The sequence below is a fragment of the Physeter macrocephalus genome, chromosome 12 (genome assembly GCF_002837175.3).
Source record: "Physeter macrocephalus isolate SW-GA chromosome 12, ASM283717v5, whole genome shotgun sequence".
Classification (NCBI taxonomy): domain Eukaryota; kingdom Metazoa; phylum Chordata; class Mammalia; order Artiodactyla; family Physeteridae; genus Physeter; species Physeter macrocephalus.
The window spans coordinates 50,328,636-50,347,435 of NC_041225.1; the positions used below are offsets into that span (position 1 = coordinate 50,328,636).

Sequence of the window (18,800 nt, forward strand, 5' to 3'; positions counted from 1 at the left end):
GTAGACTCTCAACCACTGCGCCACCAGGGAAGCCCAAAGTGGGTTTCTTAATAGTAACATCTTTATCTTCCTTGAAGACCAAGATGGAAGACTTAGATAATGAAGACAGCCAGATGGGCCTGATTGAACTACAGAATTGAGAGGATTTACTACCTAATTATCTACAGCAAAAGAAGGAAAACTTTTTATAATAAATGACTGGATAGTAAATATTTTAGGCTTTCTGTGGCTGTACAGGGTGTGTTGCAGCTCTACTCTGACTTTGTAGCAGGAAAGCAGCTGTAGACAATATATACCTAAATGAATAGGCACGGCTATTAAAGAAACCGTGTTACAGAATCTGGTGGCCTGTCAGATTTGGCCGTTAGGACATGGTTTGCTGACTGTTGATGTTGTTCTAGGCTTAGGTAGATCCCCTTCTGTCAGGTGAGTATAGTTAGATAGCAGCCTGTCTATCTTAAGATAGGAGCTGTGCTGAGGCGATGGTGATATTTTTATTTTTCTTAGGCCAAGAAAAATAAAAACGTGGGTAATGGTGGTGAGTGAAGGTGTAGAGATACTAGTTAGAACCTAGGAAGCACATCATGTCCTTCTCCTGTGAAGTAAAGTTCACAACCCATTTCAATAGAGAAATTTGGATTTTTAGATCTTCCTATGTTAAATTGAATTCTTTTGGTTTGCATTCTATATTTCTTGCCTTAGGAAGTATAGAAAAAAGGAAAAAAAGAGAAGATTCGTCTAGTGTTCTGCTTCTCGATATATTCTATGTTTTGATTATTTTCCTGTGCAGAACTGTGTTCTCCTTTTAATATAAAACTTTCTAAATATATGAAAAACTCTCTTAACATCCCTTTATTTCTCTGCTCCCCATGAATATGTACTCAGTTAGTTTGGTGTGTGTATCCTGGTATCAGAATTTTTGAACACTTCCCAGGCAATTTTAATGTGCTATCAAGGTTGAGAATCAATGGATTAGAGTCTAGGTTATTCTAAAACTACCTTCTCAAGAAATAGGCAGTGTTCTTTTTTCTTTCCCTTTTCTCCTCCCTCTTATTAATTAGGAAAAAATTGAAAATAAAAATTTCTAGAGAGTAAGGTTCTTCTTCCTTGGTGGACAAGTCCTGTGAATTTGGGAGCTTCTCATTGTGGTCATTATCTTTTGAACTTTCAAGTAATGTAAAAACAGGTTTTCAAATAATATAATGCTGAACCATTTTAAAGAATGCAATTTTAATTTAAAAATATATATACCTTCACTTACTTGTACATATTAATAGCTAGTTAACATTTCTTCTGATACTTTGTGTATAAAATCATAACTGTGTTTAATTTTCAGTATCACAGTCTCCCACTGGAACAGATGATTCGCTTCTAGGGGGTTTACAAGCAGCGAACCAATCCAGCCAGCTGATTATACAGTTATCATCTGTTCCAATGTTAAATGTTTGTTTCAACAAACTTTTTTCCATGCTTCAAGTCCATCACGTTCAGGTATGACTTGAGGAGAAATGGTGTATTTTTAGACATTATTGCCAGCCTAGAAAAGATGAAAATAAATGGGCAGATCAGTCTCAACCAGACAGGGATGATTTCTTTGTCATGCTCAGATGAAAAAATGTTGGAGATACTTTGATTACCCCAGTGCCTCAGTGATAGGTTATTTATAACTTTTATGATTTTAAGCTATACTGCTTTTGTTCCAACTTCATATTATGTACACACCTGTATTTAAAGACTTGAATCACGTCTTTTAATTTAGTAAAACATTTATATTAGGTAAATTATAAATTTTAATTCAGTTAAATTTCATTTGATCTGGAATTTTAAGATGTGTTTGCTTGTGAACTGAATTGAAGTAACCAGAAGAAGTATATTTTTAACATTTATTTTTATTATTTATTTATTTATTTAATTTATGTTTGGCTGTGTTGGGTCTTAGTTGTGGCACGCGAGATCTTAGTTGAGGCATGCGGGGTCTTTCGTTGTGGCATGCGGGCTCTTCATTGCAGTGCACGGGCTTCTCTCTAGTTGTGGCTTATGGGTTTTCTCTCTCTAGTTGTGGCACGCAGGCTCCAGGGTGCATGGGCTCTGTAGTTGTGGCGAGCGGGTTCCAGAACATGTGGGCTCTGTAGTTTGCAGCATGCAGGCTCTCTAGTTGAGGCACGCAAGCTCAGTAGTTGTGGCACATGGGCTTAGTTGCCCCATGGCATGTGGGATCTTAGTTCCGTGACCAGGGATCGAACACGCGTCCCCTGCATTGTAAGGTGGATTCTTCACCACTGGACCACCAGGGAAGTCCCCAGAAGTATTTAATAGAAAAGTTATTTACTCATAATCATAAGGATTCATACATGAGATTTTTGCTTAAATGGTATTTCATAATAGGTACATTTTTTTTCTGTCAATTTACATTCTTTTTCAGTTGGAATCACTTCTCCAGTTGTGGCTCACATTGAGTCTGAATTCTAGTTCTTCTGGAAACAAAGAAAATGGAGCAGACATTTTTTTATATAATGCTAATCGAATACCTGTCATTTCATTAAATCAAGGTAATATTTATTAGAAGGAAAGTTATTAACATAGCATAAACAATCTAAAAAGGTATTGATTAGGTTAACACCTAATCTTTGTCATTAGGGTTGTAATGTTTTAGTGAAAAAAACATATTTAAAATACTGACTTAATAATTTGCAGGAAAGAGAACAGAAAGCTGTTATTCTCTGGTCTGTATTATGTCTGTGTATAACACAGACATAAAATCTACAATGGTCTGTTAATCTTTACATTGTAGTTCCTTAAAGTATTGTCTTGTTCATAGGCTGTTCTTTTGCAACTGGTCTTTTTTAAAAATGTGAAATACCTCTAGGGGAATTGGTAAATTGGAGAAGGATGTCAGTTTTCTTGTAGAAATTGTGTTCTTTCATTTTTTTTCTTGACAAATGCAGGAATGTGGGAATAGTGGGACTTGAATAATATCCTTCAACAGGAATAGAACTCGCTTTCAGCTTGGGCTATAGGAATCTATTTAAAGAAAAGTAAAAATCATTTATTCCTGATGCTTTCTCTCTAGAGATGTGCATCATGCATGGCCTTCACATGGCCTGTCTGTCAGCCTTAGTGACAGCCACACTGGCTTATGGTCCTACTTAACATCTGCATTCTCTCAGCAAGAGCCAGCCCTACTTTAATTATTAGGTTTCCTTCTGTTTCACTGTATTAATGATTATTATTATAAATTTTGCTCCCATCACTTTTTAAAACTTTTTTATTCTGAGAAACATTAAGCATAAACGAGTGAATAGAAGGGTAAAAAAAGTAATTATTTCTTACTATCATCAGGTATTTTTGTCAGTATTCAAATTTCCAATTGTCTAAACTATTACAGAATTTTTTTTGTATATTTGAAATAGATTTCATATAGAGTCTACACATTTTAATTAATTATGTTTCTTAATTCCTCTAATCTGTCTTTTTTTTTTTTAAATCCCCTTGCAGAGTTTGGTTGTTTGTTGTTTCTCTTTCAAGATTCCCTAGGTCCCGATTTTTAGTGATTGTATCTCTATGATGTCCTCTCTACTTTCTATAAATTAGTAATTAGACATGGAGCTTAATCTTATTTGAGTTTTTTTTTTAAGGCAGTTTCATAGGTTTTCTTTTTTTATGTTGTTAATAGACACTAATGATTAATGCCTAGAATTATTAGCAATTCACAGGAAGTTTTGCAATGAAGATAGTCTAATTTTGTTATTCCTTTTTTATTTATTAACTGAAATACTTCCATAAAAAGAAACTTCCTTTCATGTGCTATCATGTCACCCTTTGGAGGTACAGTTTTTATATAGAGCCAGGAAAAATGCTGGAAATTTTCCGTATTTTAAAATTAAATTTAAAAATTAATTGGTTCACAGGTAGTCTATAATCATGACCACTTAGTTTCCTTAGTAAATAAATATCTGTATAAGTTCATGATTTTAAAATATTTCTTACGTTTCTGTTACAATCATTATGTTTATTGATGCTGAAATTATGCTGTTTGTGGTCAGTAAGATGATGCTTCATTAGATTCTTTTGGTTTTGTTTTTTGTGAAATACACAACTATATCTTTGTTAGATTTTAGTATCATAGGTGTTCCAAACTATATTTCCTGCCTGAGATCTGGAATCAGCCATTATACACAGTGTTTTAAGGGCAAAAACTGGGCACTGTATTATGTTTGTTTATTTTTAATAACTTTTTTGGCTTCTCCACCTGCCACATGTGCTTCTTATTTAGGCCTTGCAGGTGACTTAGTTATTGTTTTAGTTTGTGCTTTTTTTGGTTTTGAATGGTCAACCCCATCCCTGTCTTTCCAATATGCCCTATTATTTTCAATTTTTGATTTTGCAGAATGTGAGGATTTTTAGTAAAACACAAATTGTGTTACAGTAGAAATGCCTGTAGTTTGGAAAGGACAACAAATGTATAGTGATGACATGTTATTTTATTTGTCATGGGATGAGCTTTAACCTTAGACATAAAATGTTATTGACTCTAATGCTTTAGTTATGTTTAATGGGGAACTCTTATTTATATGTTTTGAGGACACGAGATAGTGAATTGATTAAAAAAAATAATGTCATGTTTTAAAATTTATTCTTTTTGTTTTAATTCTTAGTAAACATTTGCTTTTTCTGAGTTAAAATTTCCCCTTTCTCTTTTCCACGTAGCATCAATAACTAGCTTTCTCACAGTGTTAGCATGGTATCCCAATACTTTGCTCCGGACATGGTGCCTTGTGCTTCATAGTCTAACACTCATGACAAACATGCAGCTTAATCGTAAGTCCAAATATTTATTCCTTTAAATCTCTGACATATACTTTATTATTCTTGCTATCAGATTCTTAAAAAAGATTTTTTCAAGAAGTGATATAGTTGTGCAAATGATTAAATTCTTTATTTGAATATGTCTCTTCTGAATTTGTTCTTTTTGTTGTTGTTCTTAATGTATCTTGCCCTTTGTGCTTCTTTACTTTGATTATATACTCTACCTGCAGTTACAAGATCAAATTATATTTTTACCTTCTAGAAACTTTTACTAATTTTTAAAAATTGATTACTTTTAGAGTATAAAGTCAAGTATTTAATGTTAGTCTATGTCTTGTATTGGTTATTTATTCTTTTTAAAGTAACTTAGCAGTTTAAAATGATTTATTCATTATAATATTCATGAACATATATGACTAGGTTCCTTGGTTTATGCTTTTCATATCTAAAACCTATATTCACTGAACCTAATCGCTTCTTCTCAGATTCTGAAGTCTTATTAGTTTCCTACTTTCTTCACCCCACTCCTTTATTTCCCATTTAAGATAGTAAAATTAATTTCTGAACCTTTTAAGAAAGGAACTTTTAGTGCTTTCTGTGGCTTTCTGTATCTCAAAGTCACAAAGATACTCTCATACATTATCTTCTGTAATGCTTACTGGTTTTACTTTTTACATTTAGGTCTAGATTTTATCTGACATTCTTGAGGTTGTTGGGAAGTAGGTATCAAAGTTCATATTAGAGAGCAAGGAGTAGCCATTTGTGAATTGAAATCTTCATTCCATCTATAGGCTATGACAGCAGGTGGGTGGATTTCATCCCCATTCTCTTTGGGCTTAATTTCATTGACTAGAAAGCAGCGTCACACTGATAAAGGTATTAATTAAAATCATTGCTGAGAATCAAAATGCTACTTCATTTTTTCATTTGGAATATAATATTTTCCAAATATAGGATTGAAAACATCCCTATGTGATACTGAAGATAGATTTGACTCAAGGATATTTTATTCACTTCAGAAAACTTGTGCATTGTCTGTGTATCAGTTAACAGTATACAACCTTTATGTAGCTGACATGCAAAAATGAATAGGTTTTGCTTCAGTTTATCTTCGAAGGCTGTGTTAAAATTTACCTGAAAAATAGATCTTTATTTCTGGAAGGGGGAAATAATTACTAAGAATAGGCTCACCAAAAGGACAGTAAGCATTTAGTTGTTTCTTTTCCACTTGACTGTATACTGAATAAGATGCACATTAAACTAGGTATTTTTCACAGCCAAATTAGTAGAGAGGCAGAAGATCTATGGCAGATGAAAATAGAGAATGAGGCTCAGTCAGTACAGTAGAGATTCAGATCCTTTTAGTAACTCCCAGGAATATGTGAGTTTTCTTTGAAACTAAAAGATGTTTTAAATACTGCATTTCCATTGTTTCGGGGTCTTTTTGTTGAGGACTTTTCTTTTTTTTTAAAATGTTTTTATAGCTGGTTCCAGTACTGCCATTGGAACTCAGGAGAGTACTGCCCATCTGCTGGTTTCAGATCCAAACCTGATTCATGTTTTAGTGAAATTTCTTTCTGGCACCAGTCCACATGGAACAAATCAACACAGTCCACAGGTAATGTGACTTCTGAAAACCAGTGATAGGCCCAGATTATACAGTAAACTTATTTGTAAAGGAAATTTTAAGTGCACCTAAATACATAAAATTTTCATTGCTAAGCATTAAATGATGGCCTTTTATGTATCAATGTAATAAAATGTTTTGAATTACATATAATAATAGCTATGCTGAAACTGAATTATAGCAGGTAGTAAGTTTTCTCTTGGAATTTTACTGGATTTTTATGTAGAGATATATTTTTGGTGTTAATTTTATATAATTTGAGAAACATTCTAAACAAATATTTACCTTAATGTTAGGGAAGCATTTAAAAAATTGGGGAATTTAAAAAATTTTTTAAATAATGTGTTATGTTAAATGACCTCTATTATCAAGATTGACAGGTCACCTAACTTAATTCTTTTATACTGTTGAGTATTTTATTTAACAAAAAACAAAAAGATGACATCAATGGACCTAAAGGGTATTAACGATACGTGAAATAAAACAGAGAAAGACAGATGCCATATGAGTTCTCTTATATGTGGAATCTAAAAAACAAAGCAAATGAAGAAACATAACAAAACTGAAATTGAGTTCTAGATACAGGGAACAAACAGCTGGTTGCCAGAATGGGGGATGGGGGATGGGGGTGGAGGAAGGAGGGTGAGGGAAATTGAGACGTACACATTTCCAGGTACAAAATAAATGAATCACCAGTATAAAATGTACTGTGTGGGGCATATAGTCAATAATAATGCAGTATCTTTATGATGACAGATGGTAACTAGTCTTATTGTGGTGAGCATTTTGAAATGTCTCGAAATATCAAATCACTGTGTTGTACTCCAGGAACTAACATAGCGTTGTAGGTGAATTTTACTTCAAAAACAAACAAACTCATAGAAAAAGAGATCAGATTCGTGATTACCAGAGTCAGGGGTTGGGGGAATTGGATGAAGGTAGCCAGAAGGCAAAAACTTCCAGTTATAAGACAAGTAAGTACTAGGGGTGTAATGTACAACATGATAAATATAATTAACACTTCTGTATGTTATATATGAAAGTTGTTGAGAGAGTAAATCTTGAGACTTCCCATCATAAAGAAAAATTTTTTTTTCTTTTATTTTGTATCTATGAGACGATGGATGTTCTCTAAACTTACTGTGGTAATCGTTTCATGATGTATTAAGTCAAATCATTATGCTGTACACTTTAAACTTATGCAGTCCTGTATGTCAATTATATCTCAAAACAAATGAAAAAAAATATTGCTTTTGTTAATTCAGAAAAAAAAGATATATCAGAGCTTATAAACATTTTTAGTCTAACCACAGATTTCTTTTACATCAGTTTAGCTTTTGTTGTATTGTACTGCTTTAAAAAATCTTTCCTTCATTATATTTCTTTTCACATAAAATATATTTAGTGTTCATAGCATCTTTCCAGTGAACGTTATTCAAGATTATCTTGCAAGGTTATCATCTTTTATTTCTTAGCTATGTACTTATCTATGTGCTAGGTCTAGGTGCTGTTCTAGGTGCTAGGGATTTACGTAGTTACCCTGTCCGAGTCTCTGCCTTTCTTGGAGCTTAAGTTCTGTTGGATACATTTAGTCAGTACTCTCATACTGAATAGACTTGAATTTTGTAGATCATCATAAAATAAACCAGACAAGGAAAAAAATGAGAAGGAACAAACTACTTGTAATTAGATTGGGCCAGAGTTTTGATGGGGGCAGAGGCATGTTATCAAGTGATTATTACACATAAAGATTGCATGAATTTGGAACGTGAAGATTCCTGAAATCACTGACTCCAGCTTCTTTATTTTACATATGAGTAAACATGCATTATCTGCATTGCCCACAATTATACAACGAGTTAGTGGTAGAGCCTAGGTGTCAGGGAAGATGCCGCTGTATAAAGTAGTGTTTTTTCCTCTCCTTTTTTTTAAAGGAAAGTAAAAGTTACTGAAGGTCAAGCTTTCCTCAGATATTTTGGTTTTGTAGTTTGGTTATGAATGTTATGATTTTTATACTCAGTGTTAGAAATTGTTAACTTTAAAATGGTATGGAGAATTACATTGCACTTTGTTTTTCCCAAACCTCCGCTAGGGTTTTATGATCATAACATTCCAAAACATACTTTCAGGATACTTGGTGTGGTGCTCACTATCATTTTTTTTTTCATTGAAGAGATAGAAGTTTGGGAAAGCATTTTTTTTACTAATTGATACAGGTTCGTTTTTAGCTTTAAGGGGTTTTTTGTAGGGTTTTTTCCCCAATTCACTTTAGTATTTGCTCTGCTAGTCATTAGAAGCATGACCTTTTGTGGATCACTTAACCTGTCTGAGTCTGAGTTCTTTTGTTTTGAAATGGGATAATTAAGATTGTGAAAATCAGTACATAAGTTCTTTGTGCTTTTGAAAGCATTATAAAGATATTCTTGTGTAATTCAGGTGAGTCTTTTTCTATATTGAATTAAATAAAAGTAACATAAGTTATTCTAATCCATAATGAAAAAAAATATTGACAATAGAATCTATAATTTTTTATTTAAAATAAGTATATCAAGACCTAAAAGCTTAATTGGTTTCCTGCTATCACTGTTAATATTTTTGTTCTTCAAATGAAAAGTTTCACCCGTATGGCTCTTGACTTAACGTTTGATGCTTTTTTTTTTTTTTTTTGCAAGGAAAGAGAATTTTTTTTTCCACATCTTTATACAATGTTGTGTTAGTTTCTGCTATACAACAAAGTGAATCAGCTATATGTATACATATATCCGCATATCCCCTCCCTCTTGAGCTTATCCTCCCTCCCTATCCCATCCCTCTAGGTCACCACAAAGCATTGAGTTGATCTCCTTGTGCTATGCAGCCACTTCCCACTAGCCATCCTTTTTTTTTTTTTTTTTTTTTGGTGGTACGCGGGCCTCTCACTGTTGTGGCCTCTCCCTTTGCGGAGCACAGGCTCCGGACGCGCAGGCTCAGCGGCCATGGCTCATGGGCCCAGCTGCTCCGCGGCATGTGGGATCTTCCCAGACCGCAGCACGAACCCATGTCCCCTGCATCCACAGGCGGATTCTCAACCACTGCGCCACCAGGGAAGCCCTAGGCATCCTTTTTAAGTTTGGTAGTATATATATGTCAGTGCTACTCTCTCACTTCATCCCAGCTTCCCCTTCCCCTGCCGTGCCCTCAACTCTTTCTCTACATCTGCGTCTTTATTCCTGCCCTGCCACTAGGTTCATCAGAACCGCTTTTTAAAATTCCTTATATGTGTGTTAACATACAGTATTTGTTTTTCTCTTTCTGACTTACTTCACTCTGTATGACAGATTCTAGGTCCATCCACCTCACTACAAATAACTCAGTTTTGTTCCTTTGTATGGCTGAGTAATATTCCATTGTATATATGTGCCACATCTTTTTTATCCATTCATCTGTTGATGGACACTTAGATTTATGGCTGAGTAATATTCCATTGTATATATGTGCCACATCTTCTTTATCCATTCATCTGTTGATGGACATTTAGGTTGACAAAGGATTAATCTCCAAAATATACAAGCAGCTCATGCAGCTCAATATCACAAAAACAGACAACCCAATCCAAAAATGGGCAGATGACCTAAGTAGACATTTCTCCAAAGAAGACATACAGATGATACTTTTTAAATGAATAATTCTGTAGATGGGGTCAGTAAGCAGTTGTCAACAGAATTTCATTTCTCTTCAGGTTGGTCCAACAGCTACGCAAGCTATGCAAGAATTTCTTACCCGATTACAAGTGCATCTTTCTTCAACATGTCCTCAGATATTCAGTGAATTTTTGCTCAAGCTAATTCATATACTTTCAACAGAAAGGTAAATTTCAAGGTGTTACATATATTCCTGATATAGAAGCAACAGGTAATCCTCCAAATTAATTTTACCTTAGCATTTGTTGGGAGTTTATCTGGGAACAGATAAGGAGGACGGTATTAGGAATTAGGAGAGAAAGGTTTATTGGTATGTTTCCCAGCTATGTTCACTTCTTTTCATTATGGCTCTCCCAGATCCCGAACTTCTTCTATTGTGAAAGGAATAACAGGTTCATAGATTAGGAATTATAAACCTTCCAGGTGAAATTTACTTGAAGCTGTTTAAATTATTCTAGAATACAGGTAGAGAATTAAAGCTACCAGTAATTTTATTTGAAACCTATATTTGATAAAACCCAAAAAAGATATCTTAAAAAAGAAAATTAAATACTAATCTCATACAGAAATCCTAAATAAATTGATTACCAAAGTCAGGCAATAGGTTAAAAAGAGTAAACTGTGACCATGATGGGTTGATTCTTAAAATGCGTGAATGCTTTGATATCATATATCATATTAATGAATCATTTTTGTCATCGTTTAAGACATTTCATAAAATCCAACATTACTTTCTGATAAAACTTTTAATGAAATATAAACAGTATCATCTTAAAGTTACAAAAAACAACATTATGAACAAAGCAAACTCTAGTATGTTTGATTATTTTAAAAATTCCCATTAATATCAGGAAGAAATTAAAGGTGCTGTTTGCTATCTTTATTTAATTTCATTGTGGAAGTGCCAGTGAATTTTTAAAAAACTAATGTATGTTAGAAAATTATTAAAATCACTTGTAGATTATATCACTCTTTAAAAATTAGTTTGAAAATATTAGAAATCAGAAAAAGGTATGATTTATAATAGTTACCATAAAATTAATAATTTATTTATAATAATAGTTATTTTTCATAGATCAGTAGCAAAATGCCTGAAACCTAATATAAAAGTTAATGCAAAAAATTTATATGGCGATATGTTTTCATAGCTGCAGAAAATTTTATAATACTATCTTCATTTGTTTTCTTCCTCCTTTATAACTATTTTAAAACACTAATGTGGTTGTAGTTCAACTTGTTTATAGTGTATACACAGTGAAGCACAGGTGTGGGAAAGAGTAGATTCACAAAACCAAAAACATGCTGTTATGATATGCATCGGTGTATTTGGAAAACATGAACTTGAGGTTTTTGTGTGATATAAATAAAACCATCTAAGAAGCAAAAACCAGTTATCATGGAGTTCATTTTTCTTTTAACTAGGATTTTTTTTAAACTGTATGTGAGACCTCTAAATACACTCATTAGATGTAGACTTTAGTATAGTTCTGTCTATGTAGGATCTAGCAGTAAAAGGTTTCATATGAAAATTCAATACATTTACTCTAACATTTCCTACAGAAATATCAATCTTGTTTTAGTTTATAACATGCTGTCTTTTTTTAAAAAATCTATTTTATATCTTTTTTTATAAGTAAAGGTATTTATAGGTTTACGTGCCTCAAAAACTAATTAGAATTTTTTTTCCAGCTACTCTTCCCCACCGTTCCACCCTGTACACACCTCATACATTTTCTAGCACATTTTCTTTAATTGGGTCCATAACATTGGCCCAAATATATTCTTAGCTTTTGTTTTCTTTGTACGTTTTTTTTTGTTTGTTTTTTGTTTTTGCGGTACGCGGGCCTCTCACTGTTGTGGCCTCTCCCGTTGTGGAGCACAGGCTCAGCGGCCACGGCTCACAGGCCTAGCCGCTCAGTGGCATGTGGGATCTTCCCGGACCTGGGCACGAACCCGCGTCCCCTGCATCGGCAGGCGGACTCTCAACCACTGCGCCACCAGGGAAGCCCTTTCTTTGTATGTTTTTAAGAAAGTGTCTGGTATCCATATAAATTAGCCCGCAGCTTTTTAGTTCAATTAATAATATAGGTTGAAAAGAAGTACCCAGACTTCATATGAAGAGGGCACTCATTTTTATCACATAAGTGTTTTGCAGATATATTCTCTTGGTCTGTGGATTATATTTTCATTTTCTTAACAATATCTTTGAAAAAGCAGCTTTTAATTTTGATGAAATTTTGTCAGCTTTTTCTTTTATTTATTATTATTTTTGTTTCATAACAGTATCCTTGCTTAACTCAAGGTCATAGAGATGATCCTCTATTCTTTCTTCTAGAAATTTTGCTGTTTTAGGTTTTACACGTAGGTTATATTGAGTTAAATTTTGCATTTGGGTCTAAGTTCTTTTTTTTCTTTTTTTTTTTTTGCCTGTGGATGATGTCAAATTGTTACTATACCATTTGTTGAAAAACACATCCTTTTTATTTTTTTTATTTTTTTATTTTTTAATTTTTTTGCGGTACACGGGCCTCTCACTGTTGTGGCCTCTCCCGTTGCGGAGCACAGGCCCCGGACGCGCAGGCTCAGCGGCGATGGCTCACGGGCCCAGCCGCTCCGCGGCACGTGGGATCCTCCCAGACCGGGGCACGAACCGGCGTCCCCTGCATCGGCAGGCGGACTCTCAACCACTGCGCCACCAGGGAAGCCCAACACATCCTTTTTAAATTGAATTCTCTTTCTGCCTTTTCCAAAAATCAATTGGCCATATTTGTTTTGCTCTATTTCTGGACTCGATAGAATTGATGTTTTTGTCTATTCTTTTCCGATATCACACTGGTTTGGTATTTTTATATTATTTCTTGAGGTCTGGTAGTGTGGATTTTCCAACTTTGTTCTTGTTATTTTAGAGTTGTTTTGGCTATTCTGCTTTCTTTGCTTTTCCGTGTAAGTTTTAGGATCAGCTTATTGATCCCCCCCCCCCCCCACAAAACCAAAAACAAATCAAACCAAAAAATCACTTCTGCTCGATTGTGACTGAATAAGCGTCAATCTGTAGATCAATTTGGGAGGAGTTGTAGGTATATTTATAGATACAGGTATAGTTAGACATAGACACAAAAATATAGTTATACGTAGAGTTATATATATATATATATATTGGGGATTTTTCTTTGTACAGTTATGTGATTAGTGAATAATATGTATGTCTTTTTGCTTTTTCTGCACCTACTGAAATGATCATATATTGTTTCTTCTAAAATCTGTAGTTATGATAAATTACATTGATTTTTTTTTTTTTAAGTGTTGATCAGTATGCATTCCCAGGATATATACTCACTCGGTCATGATGTATTATCCTTTTTATGTCTTGCTTGTTTAAGTAGTTAATGCTTTGTTGAAGATTTTAAAATCTATGCTTATGAGAGATATTTGCATTTTTTAAAATAATTCCTTTGGTTTTTATGTCAAGATAATCCTGGACTCCTAAAATGAGTGTTTCCTTTTCTGTTTTCTGAAAGAGGTTGTGTAAATTGGATTATTACTTATTTAAATATTTGATAGTAACTGCCATTGAGGCAGCCAGGGTCTGGAGTTTTCTTTGTATTAATAGAAAAAAGTTTCTATTTATAGGTAAAAGATTATTCAGGTTTTCTTTCTTCTTGAGTGAACTTTGGCAGTTTGTGTCTTGAAGGAATTTGTTCATTTCATCTGTGTTGTTGAATTCATTATTTGTAATTTTTTAAATTATGCTTTTAATGTTTATAGTATGTAGTTTGATTCATTCTATCATTTCTGATATTGGTAATTTTAATCTTTATCTTGGTCATTCTTGCTAGAGGTTTATAATATTATTGATATTTTCAAAGAACCAACTTAAAGCTTTGTTGATATTCTTTATTTTTTCATTTCCAATTTCATTAAATTTTGCTCTAATAGTTATTATTTCCTTCTTTCAGGTTTTCTTGTATAAGTGTTTGACAATATGTGTCTCTTAATTGATCTGTTAGACCACTTTACATTTAATGTAGTTATTGATTTAGTGGACTAAAATTTATCACTTTGCCAGTTTTATTTAATCTATTCACTTAAAAATTTTTTTTCTTGCCGACTTTTGGATTAAGTAATTTTTTATAATGATTTCATTTTTTCTAGTATTATTATTTATAACAAAGAAATTTTGATTATAGTGTTTTCCCTAGTTTTGTAATATACATCTTTATTTCATCACATTCTGCCTTCATATATTATTATACCTTAGCTCACATATAATATAAGAACTTTACAGCAGTAAATTTACAGTTTCTTTCTCTCATCTTTTGTGATGTAGGTATCATATGTTTACTTTTACATACGCTGTAAACATTTACATCCCTACAATTTTTGCTTTGGATAATCACATATCTTTTAGACACTGAAGTAAATAGTATTTATGCCTGGAAATGGACAAGCCTTTTCTACTGGGTGATTAGTGTGAGGATTTGAATCACTCTTCAAGATTTGACCTGGCTTTTGTTTTGTTGTTGCTATGGTTACCTTTTGTGTTTTGTCAGCTTCAAAATGATCTAGTTGGCTTCTGTTTCGATGTGAGTCAGGGTAAAGGGGGTTGTTTCCAGTTTTATTGTTCCATCCTTCGCTTTTGTTGTTCCTTATACTTTTGTACCACAGAGGGACTCTCTCTCCATGGCTCCATCTCTGGCAGTCAACTGCTTTTGCTTGTTTCTTAATGTTCACTAGACTCCTAGTGATGGCAGGTATTTTCCAATATTGTGTCCAGCCTCAGTCTTTGGCAGGCTCTCTGTGACTGAACCTCAGGGGAAGGAGCTTTCTCAATAAATTTTTCCTTCTTTTTGTCTGCCAAACTCTGGCTTGCATCTTTGGCCATTTCTGAGGAGAGCATTTCCTTCTCTCCAGTGGTAGGAAGCAGCTATTGGTATTTGAGGGGTTTTTTCACTAGCACCAAATACGTGGTGTTTTTTTAAACACCATTTCCCTGATTATCTGACATCAACATGTGTCCTACAATTCAGTTCTATTCTGCCACTATCCAAAGTTAGCCTCAGATTTACAGTTTTAACTGCTCAGTCCCACAAGCCTGCCCTTACTTCAGAGGGCACTTACAAGTCCAGAGTCCCCAGGTTACCCACATTTTTGTATCATTTGACTACAAATTCAGGGGTTCTCACAATCCCCCCCTCAGGTTCAGTAATTTGCTAGAAGGATTCACAGAACTCAGGAAAAAACACTTTACTTATTTTACCAGTTTATTATAAAGTATAGCTCAGGAACAGCCAGATGGAATAGATGCACAGGGCAAGATATGTGTGGGGGATGGTGAGGGAGGGTGCCTGTGAATGGGTATGAACTCCAAGGGTTCAGTGTTACCACCCTTACATACCTGGGGTTTAACCACTTGTTAAATATTTTAGCTGAATTCTTCTTATCCATATGTATATAGCCAGCATCTTGACTTCCCAGATTCTGCGACAGGAAAGCCAATGCTCATATTCTGTCTTCTTGGAGGAGGTGCCTATCTTTTCATGGATTTCAGGCTTTTTGGTACTCTTGACCTTAGCTCTCTGATGGGTTCAAGAAAAGTTACGACTTTAGAGTTCATTTGGCTTTTTTTATTGTTAAGTTGGGGCCGATGATCTTTCCAGCTTTCTATTTCTTAGGCATGAGTAGAACTTGAGAGCATTCAGTTTTGATGCATAAGAATTACTTGATTGAATCTTAATTTTTGAAAATCAAAATCAGTAAGAAATGTTTAAACTAACAACATTTGAGGTTGTAACAAACCAGAGCTCATTCATTTTGAGGAGTGCCTTGTGATATATAATTATTTTAGTCTGTAGCTTCAAAATCATCTCTTTGTTTTACTTGTCCTTCAGTTTTCTATTTGGAAGGGAATTCATTTTTTATTTTGTATGATAAAATGGAGGCAAGAACAAGAAGGACTCAGGAAGAGATTGAAACTCCTTGCTACAAAATGAAATAGTGAATACCAGGAGTTTAATTATTGTTTAGCTTTCTTGTATTCTGGTGGTTACTTCTTTCAAAACAATTTAAAATGGATTAATTTTTAATCCTCTCTCTTTTTCTGCAGGGGTGCCTTCCAGACAGGCCAAGGACCTCTTGATGCCCAAGTAAAGCTCTTAGAATTCACTTTGGAGCAGAATTTTGAAGTCGTTTCAGTTAGTACTATTTCTGCTGTGATAGAGTCTGTCACTTTTTTAGTGCACCACTATATCACTTGCTCAGACAAAGTAATGTCTCGAAGTGGATCAGATAGCTCAGTGGGTGCTCGAGCATGCTTTGGGGGACTCTTTGCCAACCTCATTCGTCCAGGTGATGCAAAAGCAGTTTGTGGTGAAATGACAAGAGATCAACTCATGTTTGATTTGTTAAAGCTGGTGAACATTTTAGTACAGCTGCCTCTTTCGGGCAATAGGGAATACAGTGCAAGAGTGTCTGTGACCACCAATACGACAGACAGTGTTTCAGATGAAGAAAAAGTTTCAGGAGGCAAAGATGGTAATGGAAGCAGTAGTAGTATTCAAGGATCACCTGCATATGTCGCTGACTTAGTGTTAGCCAACCAACAGATAATGAGCCAGATTTTGTCGGCTCTGGGCCTATGTAATAGCAGTGCCATGGCGATGATAATTGGTACGTATTAATATTAAGAATATTAATCTTATACTTGTTTCTAGTACTATATCTCTTTCCTTTAGTAATGTATGAATTCATTTTCTTTTTACTTTATAATGCATTTACTTTTTACTTTACTTTTTTGTAAACTTCTTAGCATGACTGATTTTTATTAGCGAAAACTTATAGAGTGGCTTCAATCAGTTGAAAATTTTTAAGTGTGAATTTTTAAAAAATTGGAAAATACTAACAAAATAACTTGTAGTGAATGAAGAAAAAAAAATCAGTCTTGTAAGTTAGGTACCATAATTTATAGTCATGTATCGCTAACATTTTAAACATTAAGAATTTCACATCAAATTTCGTATTAGGGAATGAGTAAGATTTATTCACAGTTTTTTAAAAAGTGAAGTATAAAATTTTGTGCAAGTTTAACGGTTTCTATGACACATATATCAATGTAAAATTTATATATTGTTGCTTTACTTTTCTACCTATTTGAAAGCTAATATACTATGTTAATTTTTTTAACTAATTAAACTTCTGTAAATTGTGACAAAATCCATTCCTGATATATTTTTGCTTATTAATATTTCTTTTTTCATGTAAGGGAAACAACCATATCTTTTTGATTAAAAGTTTTGAAGTTTAGTTACATAATAGTATCACTTATTTTTCTCTCCTTTTCTTTTTGGTATGTATAATGATGTTCCTCAGTCATGTAATAGAGCAACTTTATTGTTACCAACAATAGAGGTATCGCCTATAAAAGATACCAAAAAACATCCTCTACTGAATGTTATGATAGATATTTTAATTTCTAGATATGTGTATATGTATACACACACACACAGCTTTTATGTACCCATCCTTCAGTGGTTTGGGAGGAAAATGGCTTTTAAGACTCTCTATTTTAATTATTATGGTTTTTAAGGATATGCTTTTAAAAAATATGTCATCTTTTTATTTAAACTAGGGGCAAGTGGATTACATCTCACCAAACACGAAAACTTTCATGGTGGGTTAGATGCTATATCAGTTGGGGATGGATTATTTACCATACTGACAACACTTAGTAAAAAAGCTTCTACAGTTCACATGATGCTGCAGCCAATTTTAACCTACATGGCCTGTGGATATATGGGCAGACAGGTAAGTTCAATCTAGCAACAATTGCAGTAATTTAAGCAGTTACTAGCGGGCTTCCCTGGTGGTGCAGTGGTCGAGAGTCCGCCTGCTGATGCAGGGGACACGGGTTCGTGCCCCGGTCCGGGAAGATCCCACATGCCGCGGAGCTGCTGGCACGCAACAGGAGAGGCCACAACAGTCAGAGGCCCGCGTACCGCAAAAAAAAAAAAAAAAAAAAAAAAAAAAAAAGTAGTTACTAGCAATGGGAGCAGAGAATTGTTTGTAGGACAGAGACAGAGTATTCTAGTTATATGTTGGAAAATGAATGGAGTCAGCAGGTGAGAACTATAGATTACTAGTAGAAGTTGGAGAGGAAAGTTTCCTTGAAACTGTCAAAGATGACTACAGTGATGTAAGAATAAAAAGTTTAACATATTTTTAAATTTTAGATTTTCTTTCCATTGTCTTAAGAAGTAGTTCTTTCCTTTTCCCTAACCATAGCATAGTTGAAAACCAACATGTTCGTCATAGATGTTACATATGAAAATTTAATATGACTATTTTTTTTCAAGCTTAAGTTACATATTTAGTTTCCTTTCAGTTAAAAGGGGTTAGGGTAATTTTAAAAGAGAAATAGGTTAGAATGTTACTACTTTTTAAATTTCCTTTTTAAAAAATGAGATTTTAGGAGCCAGTGTGATTATTTTAATTTCTAGTCCATTTAACATTTTTTTCAAAAGCAGATTTTAACAGTTTCTTAAGGAATCTTCTGTATGTCAGTGTATAATTATCATTTTCATAAATATACATTGCATGTGTATATATATTTCCCCATTGGAAGATACAAAGATATTTGAGAAGGATACATTTTTAAATGAAAGTACTGTCTACTCGAAAACAAAATCGATGCA

The 18,800-nt window shown here is 33.8% G+C and overlaps 1 protein-coding gene across 6 annotated transcripts in view; it reads left to right on the plus strand.

Moving 5' to 3' along the window:
* The window catches only part of BIRC6 (baculoviral IAP repeat containing 6), a 249,625-nt gene that overhangs the window by 122,825 nt on the left and 108,000 nt on the right, over positions 1-18,800 (plus strand). For all 6 annotated transcript variants that reach the window (XR_008618874.1, XM_055089099.1, XM_055089101.1 and 3 more), the window contains 7 exons: positions 1,337-1,491; positions 2,423-2,549; positions 4,708-4,818; positions 6,291-6,424; positions 10,152-10,279; positions 16,217-16,779; positions 17,738-17,913. Coding sequence is in view for 5 of the 6 variants with exons in the window: in XM_055089099.1 (XP_054945074.1) it covers positions 1,337-1,491; positions 2,423-2,549; positions 4,708-4,818; positions 6,291-6,424; positions 10,152-10,279; positions 16,217-16,779; positions 17,738-17,913 (1,394 nt within the window). In the remaining variant the exon portion in view is untranslated. The remainder of the gene's footprint in view (positions 1-1,336; positions 1,492-2,422; positions 2,550-4,707; positions 4,819-6,290; positions 6,425-10,151; positions 10,280-16,216; positions 16,780-17,737; positions 17,914-18,800) is intronic.